The sequence below is a fragment of the Arachis ipaensis genome, chromosome B1, assembly GCF_059453495.1.
Source record: "Arachis ipaensis isolate K30076 ecotype BB chromosome B1, ASM5945349v1, whole genome shotgun sequence".
In the NCBI taxonomy this organism is placed as follows: Eukaryota; Viridiplantae; Streptophyta; class Magnoliopsida; order Fabales; family Fabaceae; genus Arachis; species Arachis ipaensis.
In genome coordinates this window covers 119,672,217-119,698,411 of record NC_142436.1, presented here as the reverse complement: position 1 = coordinate 119,698,411, position 26,195 = coordinate 119,672,217, and the positions used below count along the sequence as shown (strand labels likewise).

Here is a 26,195-nt window from a genome sequence, read left to right as displayed (position 1 = left end):
GATCAAAGCCTTCTATGACTTCCTCGTCACTCAAGTCATAAACGGGAGGTTGGGAAAAATCTACCTCTGTATCATCTTCGTACTCGCTTGGGGAAGATTCTTCGATCTCAGAGAATTCACTCGCGGATGCAAGTTCATTACTAGAAGAACTGGACTTGTGACTATCATCATCAAGAGAATTTGCTTCTTGGGTCATTCCATCTAGTTCTTCATAAGAGACTTGCTTTGAGGGTTGTACACTATCCTCTTTAGCATCAATTGTAACGGCCTTGACAGAATTCTCCACAACTCTGGGTTCCCATGGAAGTTCAGCGTCTCCTAAGTCTTCAACCAACTCTTCTTCTTGTATAATGACAGCTTCCTCTGCTTGTTCTAGTACGAAGTCATGCTCTGTCTTGTCCACTGGAGTTTCTAATATCTCCTTCATGCTACGCCTTTCATTAGATTACCCATATGGGGCTCTGGGAGGCCCTTGAATGTTCGAACGTCTAGAAGATAATTGACTTATTGCTTGCTCTAGTTGATGAAGGGTTGTTTGAAGTTGATCTACTGTTCCCTTGAGGCGAACTTCTGATTCTCGTGGTGATAGATTTGGATGTGGTACATTGGGAAGTGGTGGTGTTTGGGAGTAATTGGATTGGAATCGGGGTAAATGAGGATTATATGGTGGCGAATGGTGAAAAGGAGCTTGTGAGTGTGGTGGTTCAAGGTTGTGTTGAGAGGATGGCCTATAAGCATAGGGTGGGGCTTGTTGGTAACTACGAGGTTGTCCACCATGTCCATTTCCTTGGTATGCATTGTAGAATGGTCTTTGTCCATGATATCTTGGAGGGTGTTGCTGCCAAAAGGGTTGATCAGATCCTCTTGGCTCCATCCATCTTTGATTGTTCTGACCTTGATGCATGTTCCTGTTATAACTTTCATTCCTTTCAACAATATTAGAACCAAACTCAAAGCGAGAAGGGTGAGAATTCATAGTAGCTAATGAAGATAAAAAAAGAAAATAAAAACAAATAAACACATAAAAGAAAAATATTTACAATAACCAATAATAAGGCACACGATTGCAATTCTCCGGCAACGGCGCCATTTTGACGTTGAACTAAAGATTGATGGTTTAGAGGTTATAGTAAACTCTCGTTGCAAGTATAGTTACTAAACCAAGCAATCAACCTTTCTTACAAAAGTTTTGGTTCTCACAAGTAACAAATCCCTTTTTTAAATTGATAACCGAGTATTTAAACCTCGGGTCGTCTTCTCAAGGAATTACAGGGAAGTATTTTCTTATTATTGGTTATGAAGATTGTAAATTGGGGTTTTTAAGATGAGGAACAAGTAATTTAAATTGCAATTAAAATAAGTAAATGACTGTAAAATAAATAAATAACTGTAAAATAAACTTTTGGCAAGGTATGAGAAATTAGAGGTCCTATCTTAGCTATCCTTATCAATGATGATGAAAATTGAATCTTAATTCCACTTTGTTAACCTTTACTAAGACAAAGGAAGGTCAAGGGATTAATTGGTTTGATCTTCGGATCCTATTTATTTCCTAAGAAAAGATTGGGATTATTGAAGTTCGATTTAATTAACAAAGATAACAATTATCAATCATATTTGAGTTTGAGAACTCCTGAGTTACTGATTTCTTAACCAAGACCAAAAGGAGAAAAGTAAATCTACTGGAATAAAAATGTCTTCAGATGGGAATAACAATAATGTAAATAAAAGAAAGCAATAATAAACTGAAATACCTCAAATAACATTAATTCAAGGAGTAATCTGTAACATAGAAGAATTCATAAATAAAATTGGGAAAATAATAAAAAGAAATATTGAACCTGATAAAAAGAGATAATCCTGAAAGCGCATAAAATCCTAATTCTAAATCCTAATCCTAAAGAGAGGAGAGAGAGGAGAGAACCTATCTCTAAACTAAATCTAAATCATGGAAAACTAACTAATTGCCGACTCTCCTCGAATGGATGCATTCCCCCACTTCATAACCTCTGGTCTATGCTTTCTGGACTTGGATTTGGGCCAAAAAGGGCTTCAGAATTCGCTATGAGCGTTTTCTGCAATTTTTGGTGCGTGGCCTCTGTCACGCGTCCGCGTGGGTCACACGGTCGCGTCATTTGGAGTTTTCCTTGTCACGCGGTCGCGTCAGTCATGCGACCGCGTCATATGTGTTTCGCTCGAGGCGCGCGGTCGCGTTAGTCATGCGGCCGCGTCAATGCCTTTTTGCGCTAGCATGCGGCCGCGTCGCCCATGCGATCGCGTGGCTGCCAGTTTCTTCAAAAACTCTGTTTTGTGCTTTCCTTCCATTTTTGTATGTTTTCTTTCCATCCTTTAAGTCATTCCTGCCTTAGAAGATCTGAAACTACTCAACACACGAATCACGGCATCGAATGGAAATAAAGGGTAATCAAAATAATTATTTTTAAGCATAGGAAACATGTTTTTCACATACATCACATAATGAGAAAGGGAAAGTAAAACCATGCAATTAATATGAATAAGTGGGTGAAGGATTGAATAAATCACTCAGATTAAGCATAAAATATATCATAAAATATGGGTTTATCAGAGGCCACAACCAAACTCTAAGTTTGGTGTTGAGAGGCCACAACCAAACTCTAAGTTTGGTGTTGAGAGGTCCCAACCTTACTCTGTTTATCTGTGAGGCTCCATGAGAGCTCACTATCAAGCTATTGACATTAAAGAAGTGCTTATTGGGAGGCAACCCAATGTTATTTAATTATATCTATTTATTTTCCATTGTTATTTTATGTTTTCTGTAGGTTGATGATCATGTGAAGTCACAAAAACAACTGAAAAATAAAAAATAGAATAAAAAACAGCATTAAAAACAGCTCACCCTGGAGGAAGAGCTTACTGGCGTTTAAACGCCAGTAAGAAGCATCAGACTGGCATTTAACGCCAGAAAAAAGCATCAAGCTGGCGTTAAACACCAGAAACAGGCACCAAGTTGGCATTTAATGCCAAGAAAGGGAGAAAAGCTGGCGTTTAACGCCAGAAACAAGCAGCCGTCTGGCGTTAAACGCCAGGATTGCACTCTAAGGGCGTTTACACGCCTAAATGGAGCAGGGATGCTAAGTCCTTGACCCCTCAGGATCTGTAGACCCCACAGGATCCCCACCTACCCCACATCTCTCTCTCTCTCTCTCTCTCTCTCTCTCTCTCTCTCTCTCTCTCTCTCTCTCTCTCCCACCTTTTCATAACACTCTTCCCTAAATACCCTTCACCAATCACCTCCATTACCCTTACCCATCATACAACCCACCTACACCCACCCACTCAAATTCAAACCATCACTCCTTCCTTTTCACACATCATAACCACCTAAAACCCTCCCTTGGCCGAACCATTCACACACCTCCATCTCCTCCATCTCTTATTCTTCTCCTCCTTTCTTTCTTCTTTTGCTCGAGGACGAGCAAACCTTCTAAGTTTTGTGTGGTAAAAGCATTGCTTTTTTTTTCCATAACCATTAATGACACCTAAGGCCGGAGAAACCTCTAGAAAGAGGAAAGGGAAGGCAATTGCTTCCACCTCCGAGTCATAGGAGAAGGAGAGATTCATCTCACAAGCCCATCACTAAGAAAAGGATGGAGCAAACAAGAGAGCCCACTTATGGACCTCAACAAGAGCATGAGGAAATTCCTCATCATGAAATCCCTGAGATACCTCAAGGGATGCACTTTCCTCCACAAAATTATTGGGAGCAAATTAACACCTCCCTAGGAGAATTAAGTTCCAACATGGGACAACTAAGGGTGGAGCACCAAAAGCATTCCATCCTCCTCCATGAAATTAGAGAAGACCAAAGAACCATGAGGGAGGAGCAACAAAGGCAAGGAAGAGACATAGAGGAGCTCAAGAGCATCATTGGTTCTTCAAGAAGAAGAAGACGCCACCATCACTAAGGTGGACCCATTCCTTAATCTCCTTGCTCTTATCTTTCTGTTTTTTGAAAATTATGCTTTATGTTTTATTTATGTTTGTGTCTTATTACATGATCACTAGTGTCTAAGTGTCTATGTCTTAAAGCTATGAATGTCCTATGAATCCATCATCTTTCTTAAATGAAAAATATTTTTAATCACAAAAGAACAAGAAGTACATGATTTCGAATTCATCCTTGAAATTAGTTTAATTATTTTGATGTGGTGGCAATACTTTTTGTTTTCTGAATGAATGCTTGAACAGTGCATATGTCTTTTGAATTTGTTGTTTATGAATGTTAAAATTGTTGGCTCTTAAAAGAATGATGAAAAAGAAGAAATATTATTTGATAATCTGAAAAATCATAAAATTGATTCTTGAAGCAAGAAAAAGCAGTGAATAACAAGGCTTGCGAAAAAAAATGGCGGAAATAAAAGAAAAAAAATAGAAAGAAAAAGAAAAAGCAAGCAGAAAAAGCCAATAGCTCTTTAAACCAAAAGGCAAGAGCAAAAAGCCAGTAACCCTTTAAAATAAAAGGCAAGGGTAAGAAAGGATCCAAGGCTTTGAGAATTAATGGATAGGAGGGCCCCAAGGAATAAAATCCTGGCCTAAGCGACTAAACCAAGCTGTCCCTAACCATGTGCTTGTGGTGTGAAGGTGTCAAGTAAAAAGCTTGAGACTGAGCGGTTAAAGTCGTGATCCAAAGCAAAAAGAGTGTGCTTTAGAACCCTGGACACCTCTAATTATAGACTCTAGCAAAGCTGAGTCACAATCTGAAAATGTTTACCCAGTTATGTGTCTGTGGCATTTATGTATCCGGTGGTAATACTGGAAAATAAAGTGCTTAGGGCCACGGCCAAGACTCATAAAGTAGCTGTCTTCAAGAATCAACATACTGAACTAGGAGAATCAATAACACTATCTGAATTCTAAGTTCTTATAGATGCCAATCATTCTGAACTCCAAAGGATAAAGTGAGATGCCAAAACTGTTCAGAGGCAAAAAGCTACTTGTCCTGCTCATCTAATTGGAGCTAAGTTTCATTGATATTTTGGAATTTATAGTATATTCTCTTCTTTTAATCCTATTTGATTTTCAGTTGCTTAGGGACAAGCAAAAATTTAAGTTTGGTGTTGTGATGAACGGATAATTTATACGCTTTTTGGCATTGTTTTTAAGTAGTTTTTAGTATAATTTAATTAGTTTTACTATGTTTTTATTAGTTTTTATGCAAAATTTACATTTCTGGACTTTACTATGAGTTTGTGTATTTTTCTGTAATTTCAGGTATTTTCTGGTTGAAATTGAAGGACCCGAGCAAAAATCTGATTTAGAGGCTGAAAAAGGACTGCAGATGCTGTTGGATTCTGACCTCCCTGCATCGAAATGGATTTTCTGGAGCTACAGAAACCCAATTGGCGCGCTCTCAATTGCGTTGGAAAGTAGACATCCAGGGATTTCCAGCAATATATAATATTCCATACTTTTCCTGAGTTTCGACGACGCAAACTGGCGTTCAAATGCCAACTTCCTGCCCTATTCTGAAGTTAAACGCTAGAAACAGGTCACAACCCAGAGTTAAACGCCACAAACAGGCTGCAACCTGGCGTTTAACTCCAAGAGAAGTCTCTACACGTGTAAATCTCAATGCTTAGCCCAAACACACACCAAGTGGGCCCCGGAAATGGATTTCTGCATCATTTACTTATTTTCTGTAACTCTAGCTACTAGTTTAGTATAAAAACTACTTTTAGTGATTTATTTTATATCTTTGGACGTTTAGTCCTCAGACCGAGGTCTTGGTTATTCTGGTTCCCCCTCTGGGGCCAAAGCCAATGAACACCATTATCACTTATGTATTTTCAACGGTGGAGTTTCTACACCCCATAGATTAAGGTGTTGAGCTCTGCTGTTCCTCATGAATTAATGCAAAGTACTATTGTTTTTCTATTCAATTCAAGCTTATTCTTATTCCAAGATATTCACTCGCACTTCAACCTGATGAATGTGATGATCCGTGACACTCATCATCATTCTCATCTATGAACGCGTACCTGACAACCACTTCCGTTCTATCTGCAATAGCTTGAGCGTGTATCTCTTAGCCTCCATTCTGAAAGATCGGAGTCTTCGTGGTATAAGCTAGAATTATTGGCGATCATTCCTGAGATCCGAAAATTCTAAACTTTGTCTGTGGTATTCCGAGTAGGATTTGGGAAGGGATTACTGTGACGAGCTTCAAACTCGCGAGTGTTGGGCGTAGTGACAGTCGCAAAAGGATCAATGGATCCTATTCCAACATGATCGAGAACCGACAGATGATTAGCCGTGCGGTGACAGCGCATTTGGACCATTTTCACTGAGAGGACGGACGGTAGCCATTGACAACGGTGATCCCCCAACATACAGTCTTCCATGGAAAGGAGTACGAATGATTGAATGAAGGCAGTAGGAAAGCAGAGATTCAGAAGGAGCAAAGCATCTCCATACGCTTATCTGAAATTTTCACCAATAAATTACATAAGTATTTCTATCTTATTTTATATTTTATTTATATTTTAATTATCAAAACCTCATTACCATTTGAATCTGCCTGACTGATATTTACAAGATGACCATAGCTTGCTTCAAGCCGACAATCTCCGTGGGATCGACCCTTTACTCACATAAGGTTTATTACTTAGACGACCCAGTGCACTTGCTGGTTAGTTGTGCGAAGTTGTGAAAAAGAATTGAGATTATGAACGTGCATACCAAGTTTTTGGAGCCGTTGCCAGGGAATGAACAATCACAATTTCGTGCACCATAGTGTCATGTAAGAATTTTCAAGTGAAAATCACAACATATAAGGCAAATCATTCATCCAAAAACATGCAGCTATTATATGTTTATTACGCAGCTAGAATTTCTAACACTTAATAATATTTTAAAACTATTGAAAAACCATGACTCGAATGTATGCACCAAAATTGGAGTTCAAAGACATCGCGAGCGAGTGAGAGTAAGAAGGATCGAATCAACTACTGAGTCAAAATTAAGGAACACGCTCCGATTCTACTATGACTTGTGAGCTAAGAATTGAACTAAGAAAGAAACAAATATGGGCAAAAGAGATATTGAAACCATAGATTTGAAATTCAAAAATTTTTTTTGTTGAAACTTCCCGCTCAATAAACATCATCTGAATATTTTGATATCAAAACTGGACACTTGTCATATATTTAAACTGAACACTTGTTGATCAATTAGCCTATATACTTGTCAAATACATCTTTGAATATGGGACTGCACCCAACAACAAAAATGGTAAACAACAACAAATACACTAAATCACTTGTTCAAACAAAGACAAAGCCTTTTCCAAATCATCATGAAGTTCCCACAACCCTACTGATGAGTGGATATTTTATACCCTTTTTCGTATCATTTTCTTAGTGTTTTCAGTTACATTTTATCAAGTTTTACTATGTTTTACTAGGTTTTAGTGCAAAATTCACCTTTTGGATGTTACTTTGAGTTTTTGTCTTTTTATTATGATTTTAGGTAATTTTTGGATGAAAATGGCAAGATTTGGCAAAGTCTTATTTAGAGGCAAAGAAAGGATAGCAGATGTTGTCAAATCCTGACCTCCGTGTATTCCAATGAGCATTTCTTGAACTACAGAGGTCCAATTAACGTGCTCTTAATGATGTTAGAAAGCTAACTTCCAGAGCTTTTCAGCAATATATAATAGTCTATACCTTTCTTTGGAAATGACTACCTAAAATGGGCGTTGAACGCCCAACTTACGCCCTTTCTGGCGTTCAACGCTCCAAAAGGACTAAGGCCAGTGTTGAACGCCCAAAACTGGTGTTCAATGCCACCAAGGGAGCAAGGAAGTAGCGTGGGCACTCCCTAGTGGGCGTTCTACGCCCACTCTTCCAAGCTAAACACCAGCTCAGCCCAAACACTCACCAAGTGGGCCCAAAAGTGGATTTTCGCACCTTTCTGCTTAGTTTATTTCATTTTTGTAATTTTTAATTACTAGATTAGTATATATAGGCGAAGATCACCCATGTTTAGGATCTTCAGCTTCTCAAAACTTATTTCACTTTATCTTTTGTAAAATATGAGCGGCTAAACCTCCTCGGTTAAGGATAGGAGCTCTGCTCATTCCAATGGATATATATTTTTACTTTTCTACTTTAATATATGTTTGATTCCATTCTATGATGTAGTGTCGTTCTTCATCTTTATGAATATGGGGTGGAACAAGAGTATGAGCCCTTATTATACATGAGTTCTTACGAGTCCTGATCTGGATAGTATTGAGCTACAGCTTGAGAGTACATCACAGGTTCCAACAAGATATTTGGGCTAATTGGGATACGTGACATGAAATCTCGTTAGTCATGGGTAATTGAGGTCCCTGTGGCGTTAAGGCTAGAATCATAAAGCTTCATTCTCTGATCCGGAAGATCCGACCTTGTCTGTGACATTTTGAGTAGGATCATCAGAGATTGAACTGCGTGAGCTTCACCTTCGTCCAAATTGACTGACCTATTCGGGCATTTGGTTTGGATCAGAGGAGACTAATGACCACTACCCCTGGCTTAATCACTTACGGCCTTACCATTAAATGAATCACTCATTGTTAAAGTAGTCAGTAAGAAGTATCAATCCGAAAGAACAAGCATCTCCGAGGCCTTAACTGATTTCTTACCATTGTTTCTACGTCAATTCTTTATCGCTTTCATTATTGTTTTGTTTATGCGCCTACAACAACAACAATCAACTTTCTATTCACCTGACTAAGATCTGCAGGATAACCACAACTTGCTCAATCTGGCAATCCTCGTGAGATCAAGCCTCACTCACCTAAGGTATTACTTGGACGACCCGGTACACTTGCCGGTTCAGTTGTGTGAATTCTAATTTCGCGCACCTCCTACCATGTATAAATATATAAAAAAGAAGCTATTAAATCGAAATTTTAGATTGAACAACAGGAACGTGTATGAGTTTCCTTTAGTCAAACTTTTCAATAATTATTTTAGAATTACACACAGATAGAACAAAGCATGGAATGCTTATTAAAGAAAATCATTCAAGGACCTTAAAGAAATACCAATATTATTGCTTATTAGAATGCTTTATGATAACTTTGCAAAAACCTATTAATAGCTGATTCTTTGCAAACACCAATATGTAATTAATTCATTGCATATGCATATATGTATAAAGGAAAAAAAGAACTACTTAGTTGGAGATTCTTTTTTTAATTCTTTTAAATTAAGATCCTGATATTACATATTTACATTCATAAACTGAAGTGGTGTAGTGCAGAGGAAATAAAAAAAATTCTTTAAGGTAAGTGTCTTTCTTAGATGTTTTCTTTTGAGAGTACGGGGAATACCACTTTGTGATCCTCACTTTGAAGAGTAAATTGTAATGCAATTATCTTTATAGGATACATCTAATTTTAAATAGAGATCATAATGAAATCATTCTAACCCTTTCAATATTCATAGTTCAGAAGAAAACTTGAATAGTACTTCTTTAAAAATAATCTTCCAATCTGCCTTGAATAATACCTCTTTAAAATAATCTTGCGATTTGCCACCATTACTTTCGATACATTACCAATATGTTCTAGATAAAGAAATGGAGGAACTTAAAAAATGCTAGATCTTTCAAAGAAACACTTTCCATGAATTGAATATGTAACATCTGAGTATTCGCAACCTATAGAAATTATACAATGATAAAAATGAAATTTTTGATGTATCAATATTCAAAGAATTGAAAAAGAAGCTCACACATTGTTGATTTAAAAAAGTAATGAACTTACCACAAAAGCAATCTCTTCAACAAACAAAGGTTCAATGCCAAACAATGTCTTTTCTCCAATGTTTTCTCCACTAATAGGATTTTCTTTACTTAAAATTACTACCCTCACTCCATCGAGTAGTATATCAGGTTTCACTTTTCCTATTCTATTAAGAAGCACAAAATGAATTTGAAAACAAATTTAAAGAAATTAAAAAGTAAAAAAATTAAAAATAAAAATAGAATCATACACACATGATATCCTTTTAAATCAAACCCTTCTTCTGAGAATCATTCACATATGATATCCTTTCAAGAAATGTGTTCTTGTTTTTCAAATCTATGAAATCCAATCTTTCGATGAAGTTTAATGCTCAAAGAAACATCTCATAAGTTTCATTTGTGTGATTATTCTATCCTTTAAAAGTAAATTACCTCCATAACACGGTGAATGACAGGATCTCAAATCTCTGCGTTCTCTTCATCGGTAAAGTCAACTTGCCGCTAGCTGCTCCTTCTTTAATGACGGGAGCAACACAACTCACAACTCATCGCTGCCACTATTCTTCGTCTCCGCTGCATCAACAACCATCGACGCCTCTGAATTGTGGTTTTTCATCACCATTGCTCAACAAAAATAGCTCTGGAGCATCTGCCACTATCTTTTCTTTTCTTTTTTTTTTTCGCCAGACGCTCTCCCAACTGCAACGAAAAAAGGATTCTCGTACTTCATTTCTAGAAAATAATGAAATTTAGCAAATAATAAAATCAAGTGAAAAGACAATAAACGTTAGACATAACAAAATAGACATTAAGAACTAACCTTGGGAAATTGAGTTATAAATTTTGCATCTTGTGGGAATCCTGTACTAAGCACTTGCTTCCTATAAAATAACCCTGCATTTTCCTAGTTGTAAGTTGTAAGCAAATTACAACAGAAGAGTCTCAGTTCTTAATTGATTTGGAATTAGCACGAATCGGATAAACTTATTTTTTTAGTGCCATTCAAGAGAAATGTATCAATATAAAGGTCATTTGATAAGATATTTCTTTGGTCCTGTTTAAGGACTATTGGAACAAAAGATCATATCTTGATCTTAATAAGACAATTTATGTAAAAAAGATTCATTGATTAATAAGTGTAAAAAACAGACCAATGATAATGTATGCTTTTTAGAAGCCTTAGAGAAATAAAGTTTACTTAAAATAGTGAAAATTTTAAGTGTTTATTACTATCTCCCATTCTCCATTCTCTCCAATAGAAACTAAATGTTACCTGTTAGAACTGAATCTTCCCACTAATAACTATCTTTCCCTTTTTTGCTTTACCCCTCTGGTCTCTGGATCCATGCATTTGGAAAAATCAGGGAGGATAAAAAATATAGTTGATGAGAGACTATATATACTCTATTCTAATGACATGTTATCACATCATGGATTACTATTGCATTATACAAATTCAAGATTCAAGAAGAATGCAAGCTTCTACTTTTTTGATAGGTCCAACAAATCCACCTAGGTCAAGAGATGTTATGCATTCTAATGATACAATGCTTTAGACTCTGATGTTATGAATGAAAAAACTAAAGCTAGAAAAGAAAAGGACAATAATAATGCATGAGATACACCTCATTAATTGAAAACTCCACAGTATTAGATCCTAGTTTCAACATCGTTATTTCCGAATTTACCATCTTTACTTTGCCCTCCATGCTTTACCATAAGTTGTGCAGCTATAATGGATCTAAAACTAATACAGAAAATGAAAATCAGATACACAAACACAGAAAAACTATAGTAACTAAGGAAGATAGTTCTCATCACCAGCCATTGAAATATTTTTGCTCCAAAAAATACAATTGAACTTCAGAATAAAAATAATTTATTAAAGCAAGATGATTGTCATTTACAAAAAACAAAACAATTTCCACTATCTACAAAAATAATTTTCACAGCTAACCCATTCACGGGGAAGATATTAACACGAAAAGCCATATTCAATTTCAATTAGCATTTCCAATGAAACAAATTGAGTGCAAGACAAAGAACTAACCATCCTGAGGATTACTATAATTAACGTAACTGAGCGATCGGCAAGTAGTCAAGTTGCATTCGCAGGATCCGCTGGCGGTGGCGGCAAAGGAGCGGCTAAGATACCGTTCTGCGATGGAAGCTGTTCTGCAGATCCAACAGCGGCGTGACCTCTGTCATCATTCTGCTTCGTTCTATCTTTCTCTCTCTCCCTTAACCCTCTTTTCTCTATGATGTTGCCGAAAAAGTCTTTTCCTACCGGTGCCATCTATTCCTTCCTATTGAGAAATGTATTTCTCTCTCATCTTCTCTTCCCGTTTTCTAAAAATTTTTGCCTTCTCGTTTTTTAAATTTCTGGAAGAAACATGTGAACATACAAACACATATAAGATAAGAGAGAGAATCAATAGTTTTAAAGTGATTTCAAAACATTTTGAATTTGAATTCAATTAAAATTTCCGCCCAACACTTTGTTCACAGAACTTTTTGAATTTGTATTATTTTATATTTTATTAATTTTTAATGTTGTGGCACATGTCTATTATATGAAACTCTACTTGTCGATTATACAAACTACCACTTGTCAAGCAACTAACCTATTACTATTCTCCTATTAATAGATATTAATAGATTAATAGATATTAATAGATATATACATAGATAGATTAATTTATGTGTTATAATGAACGTGTAAAAGACTTTGCCAGTTAGTTTCTAATCAAATAACAAAACCAACCAAGAAAGAAATGATTACAAGCTAAGATTCCGAATTTGAGCTTGGATATTTGAATAAAATTTTATTAGAGCTATAATAATTAGTGTATCTCTTTCTTTCAATTTAAATTTTTGTAATAAATAATTTTATGATATAATATTAAAACTTCTCTAACTAAAAAATTTAAAATTTAGTTTTTGTTATTCCCCCTAAAAAAATTAGCACAAGACAAAAAAAGGTCTATATAAATATTCACGTTAATCTAAATGCCAATAAATCGAAAACTACTTGTTATATCTCGAGAGAATAAGCCAAACGTTCGGATAACAGATCCAATTTAAAAAACAAATATATCTCCTACGTTCACGAATATACAATAACCACACAGACAGAAGGTGGCTCATGAACTTAATAAAAAGAGGACCATAAATACTAGGTGTTAGGTAGTGGAAAAAGGATGAGAGAAAAACATATCACTATTTTTATTCTTTTAAGATTTGGAAAGGCTATTGACTTGAATGTTAGAGTCTTTTTTGTAGGTACCACGTTCGATCCAAGTTTCTAGAAGACTAAAGCATAGCTCGTCTAGTAGGAGAAGAACGGAACACTCATCCCTTTCACACAGATGAGTTATAGGGTGGATTGTCATTCCATGTCGGAACATTTAGCACCCACTTTAGTATTACCCCGCATATTATTTTCCATGGCTATTTTATTTTGCAGATATCTCCAAGCATGACTGATGAACATGAGCAACCACCTCCCTTTCAGGCTGAGTTGTTATCCAAGAATGCTGCACTCGGAGCCGAGGTCCAGAGGATAATTGAGTTGCTGATGCAACAACAGAAGAACTCAATGGTGAGAGGGACCGTATGGATTCTCCCTAACACTACAAGAAATATGCCGAGTACCGTCATATTTATCGTTGAATTTAGCGTCTTGAGTTAGCATCAAATTTACTGACGGATTTATGGAGGGTTTTGTGATAGAATTCGTTACGTCAAATAGTTACCGACGGATTAACTTTTTGACAGTAAATTCGTGGGCAATACTTGGCAGGAAATGGGAGGGAATAGGCGCAAACTTTAGCGTCGGATTTACAGTTGGTAAAATCCGACGGTAAGCCATTTTAACAAAATTTTGCGGTTTGGAGACACTAAATCCGACAGTAATCAAACTTAAAATTAAGAGCGCAAATGCTCTCCTCTTTATTTTAAAAAGTCTCTCTCTCTCTCTCTCTCTCTCTCTCTCTCTCTCTCTCTCTCTCTCTCTCTCTCTCTCTCTCTCTCTCTCTCTCTCTCTCTCTCTCTCTCTCTAAGTCCCTCTTCAGGGGGTGAAGCTAGACAATATTTACCAGGGTGGCCAATATTTTTTTTAGTTTTTTATTTTAACAAAAAAAGTTAAAAATAACTCTATATAATTTTAATTAAAAATAACAACTAAAACTTAAAATTTACTTTGTATAAGATAACTGAACATATTGTATATTAAAATAATTAAATACAAATATCTCAAAACTAATTTCAAATATTGTAAATATAAGTTGTTACATACTTGTTTTTAGAATCTTCCAATACTATTCAATTCCTTTTTTAGACGTTTCCTGCAAAATTATTAAAAAAAATGTATTATGCTTCAACCTTCATATAAATAATTTAAATCACAACCATAACTTATGCAACAAAAAAATTAGTAACAATATTATTAGAGCTGAAATAAATTAAAATTTGCAACTTACATACACAATTGAGCTCAACGTTTTTTCCTTGATTCAAAGTCATCTATTATTGAATCTATACTGAAAGTAGCTGCAATTTCTTTTTCAATATAAATGACTAAATTATCTGTAAGAAATTCGTCTGCCATTTTACTCCGAAGCCTTATTTTAACAATTTTCATTGCCGAGAAAGCTCTTTCTGTTGTTGCTGTAGATACTGGAAGAGTCAAGACATTGCGAATTAGTCTATCAACCAAATGATAAGTTCTTGATTTTTCTGTTTCTTTCAATCTTTGACATAACTCAGAAAGTGTCCCAACATCTTTTAGATGATTCGGTATATCAAATGCATAATGTGCAATTGAGCATTCAAAAGAATCCTTTCATGATCAGAAAAATCTGAAGGATAAAACTTTTCAGCTAACTTGCATATATTCTGAATATTAAACAACTTAAAATTGTCTTTAGGGTCCAAAGAAGTACTTAAAGTCAAAAGCTCCATGGTTTCCTCATTGAATCTACTATTTAACTCTTGAATTTGAGAGTCAATTGCTGCCAAAAACACATCTACTCGATAATGATGCTCGATTATTATCTTTGGTTAACGAGATCGACCTCTTCTAACCGTGTATTGTGTACTCATATCAGGGATGTCAATTTCATGTTTCTCACAAAACTTCTTAACAATCTCAAGTAAATTGCACCAACCATTATCCCTCAATTTTTGAAGAAGTAGTTTTGATGTGGAAACAACATGCATTGCATTCAAAATATCTTGAGATTTTTGTTGTAATGCTTGGCACAAAATCTTAGTAATTCCCATAATTTCCTTCATCAAATGTAACGAAAAAATAAATTCAAACGAGGATAACACTTTGTTGACACCATAAGCCTCACCTCTTTGAGCAGAAGTTGTACCATCATCAGTAATGTTATTAAGAATGGTATGAGTAACTGTAAACATTCTTATCAAGCTACAAACAGAATGAAAGTGAGAACTCCATCTTGTATCTCCAGCTCTTTGTAAAGTGCCCATTTGATTTGCACCTTGACCTGTTTCTAGCTCATCATTAGCAATCAATTTTGCATTTTTAATTTCTTGAGCTTCTTGTAGTTGATCATGTCGTTTGCAAGATGTACCAACAATATTTACAATAGCAGTCAATTGTGTGAAAAACTCATGAATTTGAAGTACTTCCCTTGAAGCAGCCACCAGTGCTAACTACAATCTATGAGCAAAACAATAGACATAATATGCTTGTCGGCAATCATTGAGAAATAAGGCTTGTAAACCATTCCATACTCCTCTTATATTGCTAGCACCATCATACCCCTGACCTCGAATATTTTCAATTTGGAGATTATAAATAGAAAGCACAGACACCAACTCTTTTTTCAAAGTCAAGGCACTAGTATCACTAACATGTACAAAATCAAAGAAGCGTTCACGAACAAAACCATCCACATCAACAAATCTTAAAACAATAGCCATTTGCTCTTTTTTAGATTCATCACAAGCTTCATCAATGATAATACAAAATTTGGCATCTCTAATATCCTTTCTAATTGAGTTTCTTACCATTGTAGCAAGAACATGTAGAATTTCTTTCTGAATATCACTTGAAGTATATTTAGCAAATCTAGGAGCATTTTCCAAAACAAGCCTCTAAACACTACTATAGTAAGAACCCAAAAACTTTAACAATTCAATAAAGTTACCTCGATTATCCGAACTCGAGCTTTCATCATGGCCTCTATAAGTGCAACCTTGAAAAGTCAACCATCTAATACAATCAATAGATGCTCCAAGTCTACGTCGATTATTCTCAATTTTCTCTGATGTTTGTCATTTCATAAGTGTATCAACATGTTGTGATTGCTTCATCAATCATCACATGATTTCGTTGCCCTATGATGGAACGAATTGGGGGCCTTTGCCAATGTGATTCAAAAGAGGACAATCTTTTCCACTATTTACCTTCTTCCAATTCCTGAAGCCATTTTCAATGAAAGCATTTGAACCTGTATAGATTGAAGATTCCATAGCAAATAGGTAGCATGGTAAACAATACACAACATCATCTTCAATAAAATACTCTAACCATGAAGGATATAATTCAAACCAAGAAGCTTGAAAACGACGACGATGACTTGTATCGCTCGAGAATGGATACTTATCAAGTATTGGTTGATTTGGTCCAGCTTTAAGATAAGCTTGACAAATTTTATCTCTTTTACTTGGATGAAACTTCCAAATCATTGGTCGAATTTCTGGATCTCTTACCAAATGACATATTTTCATTTGTTCAGGATTAAGTCGTAGGCGCTTTGACTTTGAACTATCTTGTTGAGGAGCTAAAGTATTCATGTTTGATGCCTCAAGTATTGAAGAGGTTGCTGTTGATGTAACAACATTAGAAATATTTTCACTCTTCTGGCTAGTCTTTTTGAAAAAAATATCTATTGTTTTCATCTTGCTCATGATTCCACTAAATTTCTACAATTAAGAATTTACATAGATAATAAGATAAATATTATTCAACTTAACTAAACTCAATTTATTTTATTTTTTGCAAATTAGTAATATCAATGTCACAAATAATTAATAATGAGAAAAAAATTAAAAACAATACAAGGATAACATTATAATTACATGATTATCATTTTCAATTTTTTTCAAAAACGTAAATTATTATTATAATATTATAAACTAGATAAATAAATAAATAAATATATAAATTATTCATAAAAACAAATAAAATAAATAACTTACAAAAGAAAGAAGAAAGAAGGACGATAATGGAAGACCAAAGACTACTTGCTATCTTCTAAGTTGTAATGATAATGGAAATATGGAGTGATGTTTTGTTTTCTGATTGTAAGAAGAGGGAAGAATGGAAGAAGTGATCTGTTGACTTCTTGTTATTGCCTTTTCAGATTCCTCACTTTTAATATGGATTAGGACTTTTTTTTTAACTAAGCATATGACCCACTATTCATAGCCCAAATAATATACTACTTTCCAATCCATTTCTTGAATGGAATTATGGACAGCATATATTTTCTAAAGGGGGAGGCCTACTTGTTTTTTTTATGAGGGGGGGCACTCTTTGTTTTTTATTATTCTTGTAAACAAAATTTTTTTTGGGGGGGCCACTGCCTCCCCTACAATATACGAAGCTTCGCCCTTGCCCCTCTTCTCCGTTTCTCTCTCTACCCAGCCCCGCCACTGCCGCTCCATCCCCGGTCTCTCACCGTCGCCTCTCCCTCTCATGGAAACCAGTCAGTTCCTTGTCGTCACACCGCACCGCGCCGTCATCATCGCCCTCCAGCACCGCCGCCACTGCATCTCCCTCTGTCGCTGTCAGGTTTCATGCATCTACCTTTTATATAAATTATAATTTAAAATTTATTTACATGTTAATTTAGTGATTAGTTATATGTTAATTTAGGAATTTAGGATTTAATTATTATATGCTAATTTAGGGTTTAGGGTTAACTTAATGTACGATTTGTATTTTGGTTATCATACGGTATTTTAAGTTTTATTCGTATTTGTCGTTAGTTATTATAAAATAGAATTTGTGTTGATTATGTTAGATTTGTGTTGATTATTCTGGTTATTAAAATTGGATTGATGATGAAAAAATTAAAATAAATGATATAATTTAGTGTTTTTTTGTTTTATAAAGTTAGATTGCTTTGAATATCTATTAAATGTAATGTGCATTTAAGTTGATTAGTAAAAATGATTGAAGCATCTTGGTGGGTGGATTAGGATTTCAATCTTTGTATGTTAGTTTGGATGGATATTTTGCTCGAATGGAACCCTTGAGGGGTGGAGAAATCCAAATTTTAAGGGAGACTCTGTTGAAATATTTATAAGATTTAAAGTGAAATTGAATTAAAATTATGTTTTTGAAAGTCTTTTAGAATTATGTTAGGATTGATAGATATTTGTGTTTTGGATTATTTGTTATAATTATTTGTTATTCATACCTTTTCTCATATTCTTGAGTTTCTTCGTATGTTATTATTTATTGGTGTCTGTTATGTTAGTAATATGTTTACTATATTGAGTGTATTCATATGTTTAGAGTTGGTGAATTTAATTGTTTTGATTAGTGTTAGTAATATATTCGCTGTGCAGATATGACGGCAGGTAGCAGAGGTAGGTCGAGTGGGTCACATGATCGTGGTAGAGGGCAGGCTTCCACCGAATCCCCCAAGGTTGCCCAGTCATCGCCCTCTATCTTGGCTACCCCGTTGACCCCTGTGACGTTACATGCGGATCCATCGGACCAACAATTCATTATGGTCCTAAACCCGAACTGGGTGCCTCTTTCTGCTACGACGACGCCAACAGACCTCGCGTGGGTCAATGCCCCCGAGCAGGATGCCCCTCCATCACCGCCCGTCATCTGGCTAAGGATTTGGCCGATGACATGCAGTCGTGAGTTTAATTTTTTTAATATTAAGTTTGTTTATCTTAGGTTTGTTTATGTTAAGTTTGTTTATCTTAAGTTTGTTTACCTTATGTGTTTGTTAATGTGAGATTTTTTCTCTAACAAGTTTGCGCTAAACCCCATTGCGTGCACACAGGACATATCCAAGGTCATTAAGTCCATGTACGACCAACCGTGGCTGACCTACACGTAGATCCTAGCTGATGTGAGAAAGTGGTGGTTTCAGAAGTGGGCGGTAAGAACACAATTTCGTTTGAATTACTTAATTGTATAGAAACTGTATTTCATTCTGAAACCCTAATCTTGATGAATCACTTTGTGCAGTTAAAATTCATATGGGATGCAGAGCATAATGTCATGATCAAGAAGACCTATAACCACCACACTGCCAAGCGGTTTCAGCAGATGATGAACGACGTTCGTCAGGGAAAAGACCATCTGACATCATGGATCTGTCCAAATATCAAGCGTGACTTGAAGGCTTCTTTTAGAGATAACGAGGGGTTCAAGCATTGTCGTCTGACGAACGTTGTTAATAAGGCTTCACCCAGGTCGTCGAGGTATAGGGGTGGGTTGGTGACCTTCATGAAGATGAAAACCAAACTGGTAAGAATTTTGGCATTGTTTAATGTTTTAGTAGTTACTTGAATTAGTTTTTTACTTTCTTTTTTTATTATTAATTTAATTAATTAGTTAGTAGAGTAAATGTTAGTTTAATTTTCTGTTTTACTAGATTTATGTGGTTAGGATAGGTTAGAATAAGTTAGATTAGGCTCTGAGATTGTTGGAAAATGTTAGATGGAACCTTCAAGGGTGGCTAAATCCAAATTTTATGGGAGACTCTGTTGAAATTTTCATAACATTTTCAGTGAAATCAAAAAAATTAAAATTATGTTTTCGAAATTACAATTAAGATTTTGATTCATGCTTATATTTGTCTGTCATTGTTTAATTTGTTCGTTTATTTTATTGGTTGGTTGGTATATTAATTTGTAGTCTAAGTTGTTGGATCGTGAGGTGACACTGGCAGAGACCTTCAAGTATACCCATATTTTGAAGGCAAACAATGAGAGATTTACTAACGAGCGGTTTGCGGCCCATTATGTGAGTTTAAATTAATCTCAAGTTTTAACTTTATTCGGTTTAAAGTCAATTATTTATTATCCTAATCACAACTAACGTGTGTGGCGCAAGAGGATTATACGCAGAGGTTGGAGACCGCGACCCAGCAATCTCAGCCGCCTAGTAGGGCCGACAAAGCCGACTCCGAGACCACCATAGTAGATCCCGATAAGATTTGGCGTGCGACCACCTCTGAACCCCACAAGAATCGCCGCTTCAGGTTGGGGTTCTTCACCAGTGGCATCCACTTCTCTGCGTTGGCAGTTTCTTCTGCATCTGCCTCTCCCAAGAAGTTGTCGACCTGAGGGAGGAGATGCAAAAGCTAACACAGGAGCTTCACCAGTAGGCAGAGCAGTCTGACCAGAGGTATCGAGAGATTCTTGCACGCGTTGCCGTCAATTTCAACCTGACAGAGAAGCTGGAGCAACTCGATCAGTTGCGACAGCAGATCGAGGAGTACAGCCAGCAGATGCGCACTGGAGGCAGTAGTGCTGCTAGTTCCAGCGGCGACGCCAATTACTACGACGACAATGAGGATTACCAGGATCTGTTGGATTTGGGGTTGTATGCATTTTTGTTTGTCTACTTCATTGTATTCTATATTTGTGACATTTTATTTCATTCAGACCATTTATTTTTTAATAAAATAATTTTTTGATTTCTTGCGATGTTAAATTTAGGGTTATAAAATTAATATTTATTCTATTTGTGGCTTAACTGTGCCAAAACAAATTTAGGGTTTATAAAATTATCATTATCGTCGAATTTACCATCGAATAAATTCGACAGTAACATGGCGCCTAAACACGTGAAACAGCCCCAAAGTATTCGACAATAACTGTCAACACAATCTCACAAATCTATTAAAAAGACAAACAGAAAATCCGTCAGTAATTAGCGTGGGACAAAATAAATCCGACAGTAAGTAATTTTCGGCAACGTTTATACCGTCAACTCAACGACGACAATAAATCCGACAATATTCAGGATTTTCCTTGTAGTGAAAGAGGCTCACATCGATGATGACCCCACATCAGGAACAGGCACGGTGATAGAGATCACACCTTCAAAAATGCTGAGAAGACGCACTAATCCTTTCTTCGAAGAAATTATGAAATTTCAAATGCCAAAGAATTTTACTCTGCCGACCACTCTTAAACCATATGAAGGGATCGAAGACCCAAACATCCACATTACCAAATTTTATTCGATGATGTTTCTTAATGGTGCTTCGAACCTTATTTTATGTCATTCTTTTCCAACATTTTTAGATGGTGCTGCATTACTCTGGTTTTCTTATTTGCCTGCAAGTTTCATCTCTAGTTTTGAGGAATTTACCGAGCTTTTCATTAACAAATTTTGCAGCTTCAAAAATCTATATCCATGACTCAAACTACCTCAGCACAATCAAGTAAGGACAACACGAGAGAATGAAGGACAATATGTCAAGATTTTCGAAAATAGCGATGGAGATACCCGACCTCAACCTTAAGGTGCATTTGTACGCACTGAAAAGTGGTCTGTGTCCCAAAAAGTTCAAAAGACAATAGCAGTCGCTAAACCCAAGACCCTAGTAGAGTTTAAAGAAAAAGCCATAAGTCAGATGGAGATTGAAGAGTTTCGTAAAACTCAAAAGGCCGAAAAACAACCTACTCGTGCGTAATAAAGATAAGAATAACAAGGGACAAAATGGCAGAGATAACCGCAAATCTTTCACGCTGACACCTAGATTTGATTCTTATACACAATTAGGGGTGAAAACAGGCCAAGCTCCTAATAGAGTATATTGGCATAAGCCTGACTTGTAGCCTGGTATAGGCTTTTTAATGAGTACTGAGCTTGGCCTGTTATTAAAGATGACATGCCCTGAAGAATGTCAGTAGGCCTATTTTTTAATAAATAATTAAATTTAAGATATAATTTAATTTTTTTTTATGTACAATATTGATACAAAATAAAGACAAAATATTGATAAATAACTATCATTGATTAAAAAAAAAGACAATGCATAAATATATTCCCACTTGGCTACTTCCAAAATATGTAACATATCAAAATAAAGACTTCATCAATATCGAGAGTTGTAATAAACTAACTAAACATAACATCAAATAAAAGCTAATAACTACTTAAATCAAAACAAAGTAAAGGGAATGTTGCACAATTAATCGATTAACCCTCCAAGCTTAAAAGTGATTTAATCTTCTTGTTCCAATACCTTGAAAAAAAAAAGCACACATACACATATCATTAGATTTTTAAATAATGTAAATGCAACAAATACTTTTTTTTATTAGTACAAAAGAGAATGTTCAAAATAAAATTGTGGTCATAATCTTAATATAAATTATATGATACTTTATTTATATATCATGAAAATTCAACTTTATTATTCTAACTACTCAAATCATACCAATATCAATGTTCTCACATTTAAAAAGAGAAATATTTTCTATAACGTACATACTTAGTCAAAAAGAGAAATATTAGAAAGTTGATTTTATTTTTGTTTTTTTCTTCAAACCATACTTGTTGCGAAGCCAATCTCCTCCACAAATGAGAGCTTCAATGGACTCTTGATTTTCGAGAATAATATTCATCAATAACTCTGCTTTCAGTGCTAAATGAAGACTCTAAAGTCACCGTTGAGACAGAAATTGCTAATATGTTCGCTGCCATTTTGGATAAAACCTTGAATTTCAGGCTATTGTTTCTACCACTCCAAAGCACTAAAAAATTTTGAATTGCCTTCTGGAATGTAAGCACTCTTATCAAGATAAATATCTAATTCTAATTTTGTTAGATGAATGGTTTCTTTTTTTTGAACCATATTCAACATTTCATCAATTCTACTAATTTTAGAACCAACCACTTTAGAAGAAGCAACTGGATCATTAGTGTTAACTCCACTTATTATTGTCTCACCATGACACTTTTCAGCATATTCATCGTACATTTCTTACAATATATTATTCGCTTTATCAACATTTCTAGCAGCCACATGCTCAGGTTTGTAAATTATAAGAAAACAGAATTTAATAGCATATAATTTGCACCTAGAATCCAAAACACAAGCTAGAGATCTTACCATATTGCACTCTCCTAAGTATTTATCAAATTTTTCTTTCATTGAGGTTGTCGTTTCTCTCATGAAGGAATTTCTATCCACAATAGCATCATCAATTACTTGTTTCACCCTCCAAACTTCAGGAAGGTACAAATTTATAGTAGGATACTCACTATTAGAAATGACATGAATAGCAAGATTAAAAACTTTTAGAAATTTGCAAATCTTTTAAACTTTTCTCAAATCCTCTTACCATGGTTCGTAACTGTAATGGGGTTCTCTTTTTCTATATACAAAAAACACAAATTTAAACTTAAAAAACACAGATAACATATTGTAAGTAGAGTTTTATATTGTGGGACAATCAATGATGAGTTTTTTCTCCTTCAAACTCTTGTTCTCAGCAATCTCAACAAATATTTTAAATCTTAAATCATTAAAATTGACATACTTGACACTTTTACAAACTTTGTGAATAATACCTTTAATTTTACCTAGTTTATCTTGTATCAACAAGTTTAGAATGTGTGCACAGCACATAACATGAAACAAACTACCTCCAACAACTAATAAGTTGTTATCTGAAATAGTATCTTTACGAGCCCTTAGACGTGAATCATTATAAGAAGCATTGTCAACAAATACGGAGAAGAATTTGTTTTCAATTTTTCAAGTCTTCAAATACTTGAAAATAGCATCCACAACATCAATGCCATATCTAGGAGCATATACTTGGATAAAACTCAAAATTTTTTTTTGAAGATTCCACCCTACATCAATAAAGTGACCTGTGATAACCATATATTCATTAATTTGATGGCTTGATTTTCACATGTCTCTTGTCAAACTTAGCTTCCAAATATATATGAACGTGTATATGTTTGTTTCTTTATTAATGTGGAGGAAAAATTTTTAGAATTATTTTATTTGATTGGCTTTTGATATTTCAGTATAAATAATTAAAGATATTAAAAAAATATAAATACACATATATAATTAAAGAGATAAATGACTTAGTCAATAAAAATATTTTAATATCATAGAAAACCTAAATTCAAATCCTTTCAATTGTATTTTTACTAGCATAATAAAACTCTACATATATCTTTATAAGCTTATTCTGACCTAGCCCAAAATATAGGCTTTTTTAAATAGCATGAGTTGAGTCTATTTTTTATATAGACTTTTTTAATAGCATGAGTCTTGAGTCTATTTTCTATTAGGTTAGGCTGCAGGTCTTAACAAGCCGCTTGACCTTTTTCTACCCCTATGTACAGTTTAATACCAAATAGGAGGACATTATCCAAAAAATTCTTCATGTCAAGATAATCAAACTACCAAACATATAATTATTTAAAATATATTAAAATATAATTGTTTATATATTTTTTATTTAAATTTAAATAAAAATAGTTTGACGATATATTTTTATAGTAACCTCAAATACAAATTAAATTTATGAGGAGTGATAGGAGATCAGCAGATTTTGTGAGTTGTAGCCATCAATTAGCCATCAATAGTGTATTTAATAGTGTAAGATTTCATCTAATAATAAAGAATCACTCATTTTTCTTTTGTTGGCTAAGTACTTATCAGATTTTAATAAATATGCTGGCTTCCTAGACTTTTCTTAAATTTATTTATATACAATTAGAAGAAGTTATATATTATGTATGTGTAGATATATGTATTAAATAATAACAAGAATGATGCATTTTTACCGACCATATTAAATGTGGGACAAGGCTAGATAACTTCTAGGAATGAAACGACAATAATATCATATTATTAGGTTGCCCATAGTCCAATGTGGAATATGAAATTATATCATGCAAATTTTTCGCTGTCAATAGCGGAGTATGTATTTAGAATCAGATAAGTGGAGCCAGCTTGAGTTGAATTAAATTCAATCTTTTTGTTCGGTAACAAATTAAATTCATTACTTCCCTCAACCTCGCCTTGTAAAGAGGATGGGATTTGACTATATAAGTAGAAGGCACCGTCTTAGGTGCCATTTGTTGGTCAATTTACATAGTGATATGCCTCGAATCTGATAATGAAAATTGTAAGGTGTTTCAAAGCAATAATATTGATCTCAGATCATGGTCACTGGTCTCTGCTCTCATGTATATTGGAAATAGACAAGAAACTTAAATTAAATTTAATCTATCCTATTTTTGAAGCAGGTCTTTCACTCTTTTATTTATCTCAAAAGACAACCAATACGATCGAAGCATTTTTATATTAGATAATAATAATGATGAGAATCTCATCATCATCATGGATTTAGTTAAGCTTTTGAGAAGTCTCAAACTGTAATTTAGACAAAACTCTTTTTCTTCTATAATCGGCCCAAATTATGGATTGAAAATTAAAAAAATAATCTGTTCATAAAAATAAATAAATAAATAAATAAACAAAAATTGAGTGGCTTTTTTCTCTTTCGTACATGTTTTGGACAGGATTATTTTCCCCCCGAAAATACACTGCTTTGAAGTTACATTTCTATTGCATCCAAACATAAATTAATGATATCGTCAACAATTATTCAAACTCTATTTAATAAAATATGAGTAAAATTCCGTACTAGTCCCAAAAAAGAATTTTAGTAGGACAATTTGATTCTCAACATATGCTAAACATCAAATCTATAAAATTTTGATAGTGGAGACAAAATATATATAATATAAAAATAAGAGTAATTCTTGGCATACAAGCGATTAAGGCTTATAAGCCTTACAAGTTCAATTAAAACTAACGCTCAAAACATGCTTCGAACCATCGTCTTCTCCTTCTTCTTTTCTTTCGTTTCTTGCCTTCTCTTTCTCTTTCTTCTTCTTCTTCTTGCTGCACGTTCTTCTTCCTCTTACTCTTCTTCTTCTCCTTTTCTTTCGTTTCTGCACGTTCTTCTTCATCGTCTTCCTCTTCTTCTTCATTTACGTTCTTTCTCTCTGTTTTATCTTTTTTTTTTCGATTTTTCATGGTGAAATCGTTTTTGAAGAAGAAGAAGCAGTAGAAGATGAGGAGGAGAAAGAGAAAGAGTTCTGAATTATGCATAAGATGTATTTTAACAAATTTTGGGTGTATTTCTTTAAATCCTTTGGGTGTATTTTCTGTAATCCTTTGGGTGTATTTCTATAATCGTTTGGGTAAATTCCTGTAACCGTTTGGGTGTATTTCTGTAATCATTTTGGGTGTACTTTTGTAATCGTTTGGGAGTATTTCTGAAGTTCCATTATCTTCAAAAGGATTACAGAAATACACCCAAAGGATTACGAAAAATACACCCAAAGTATTTAAGAA

At 34.6% G+C, this 26,195-nt stretch overlaps 1 protein-coding gene, 1 long non-coding RNA gene and 1 pseudogene across 2 annotated transcripts; 1 reads left to right on the top strand and 2 right to left on the bottom strand.

The window, feature by feature from the left end:
* Positions 1-14,272: 14,272 nt before the first annotated feature.
* LOC107610266 (uncharacterized) lies at positions 14,273-16,605 on the bottom strand. Its single transcript, XM_016312337.1, has 5 exons — positions 16,216-16,605; positions 15,957-16,004; positions 15,661-15,846; positions 14,863-15,459; positions 14,273-14,617 (listed from the first exon to the last, which is right to left on the bottom strand). Exons 1-5 carry the CDS (start codon positions 16,603-16,605, stop codon positions 14,273-14,275), a joined length of 1,566 nt encoding a protein of 521 aa, XP_016167823.1.
* Positions 16,606-18,425: 1,820 nt separating this feature from the next.
* Positions 18,426-19,141, top strand: LOC148578126 (uncharacterized). Its single transcript, XR_015900062.1, has 3 exons — positions 18,426-18,690; positions 18,840-18,938; positions 19,028-19,141. It is a non-coding gene; the product is annotated as an uncharacterized LOC148578126 (long non-coding RNA).
* A 3,170-nt stretch (positions 19,142-22,311) lies between these two features.
* LOC148578125 (zinc finger BED domain-containing protein RICESLEEPER 2-like) lies at positions 22,312-24,192 on the bottom strand (annotated as a pseudogene).
* Positions 24,193-26,195: the final 2,003 nt, after the last annotated feature.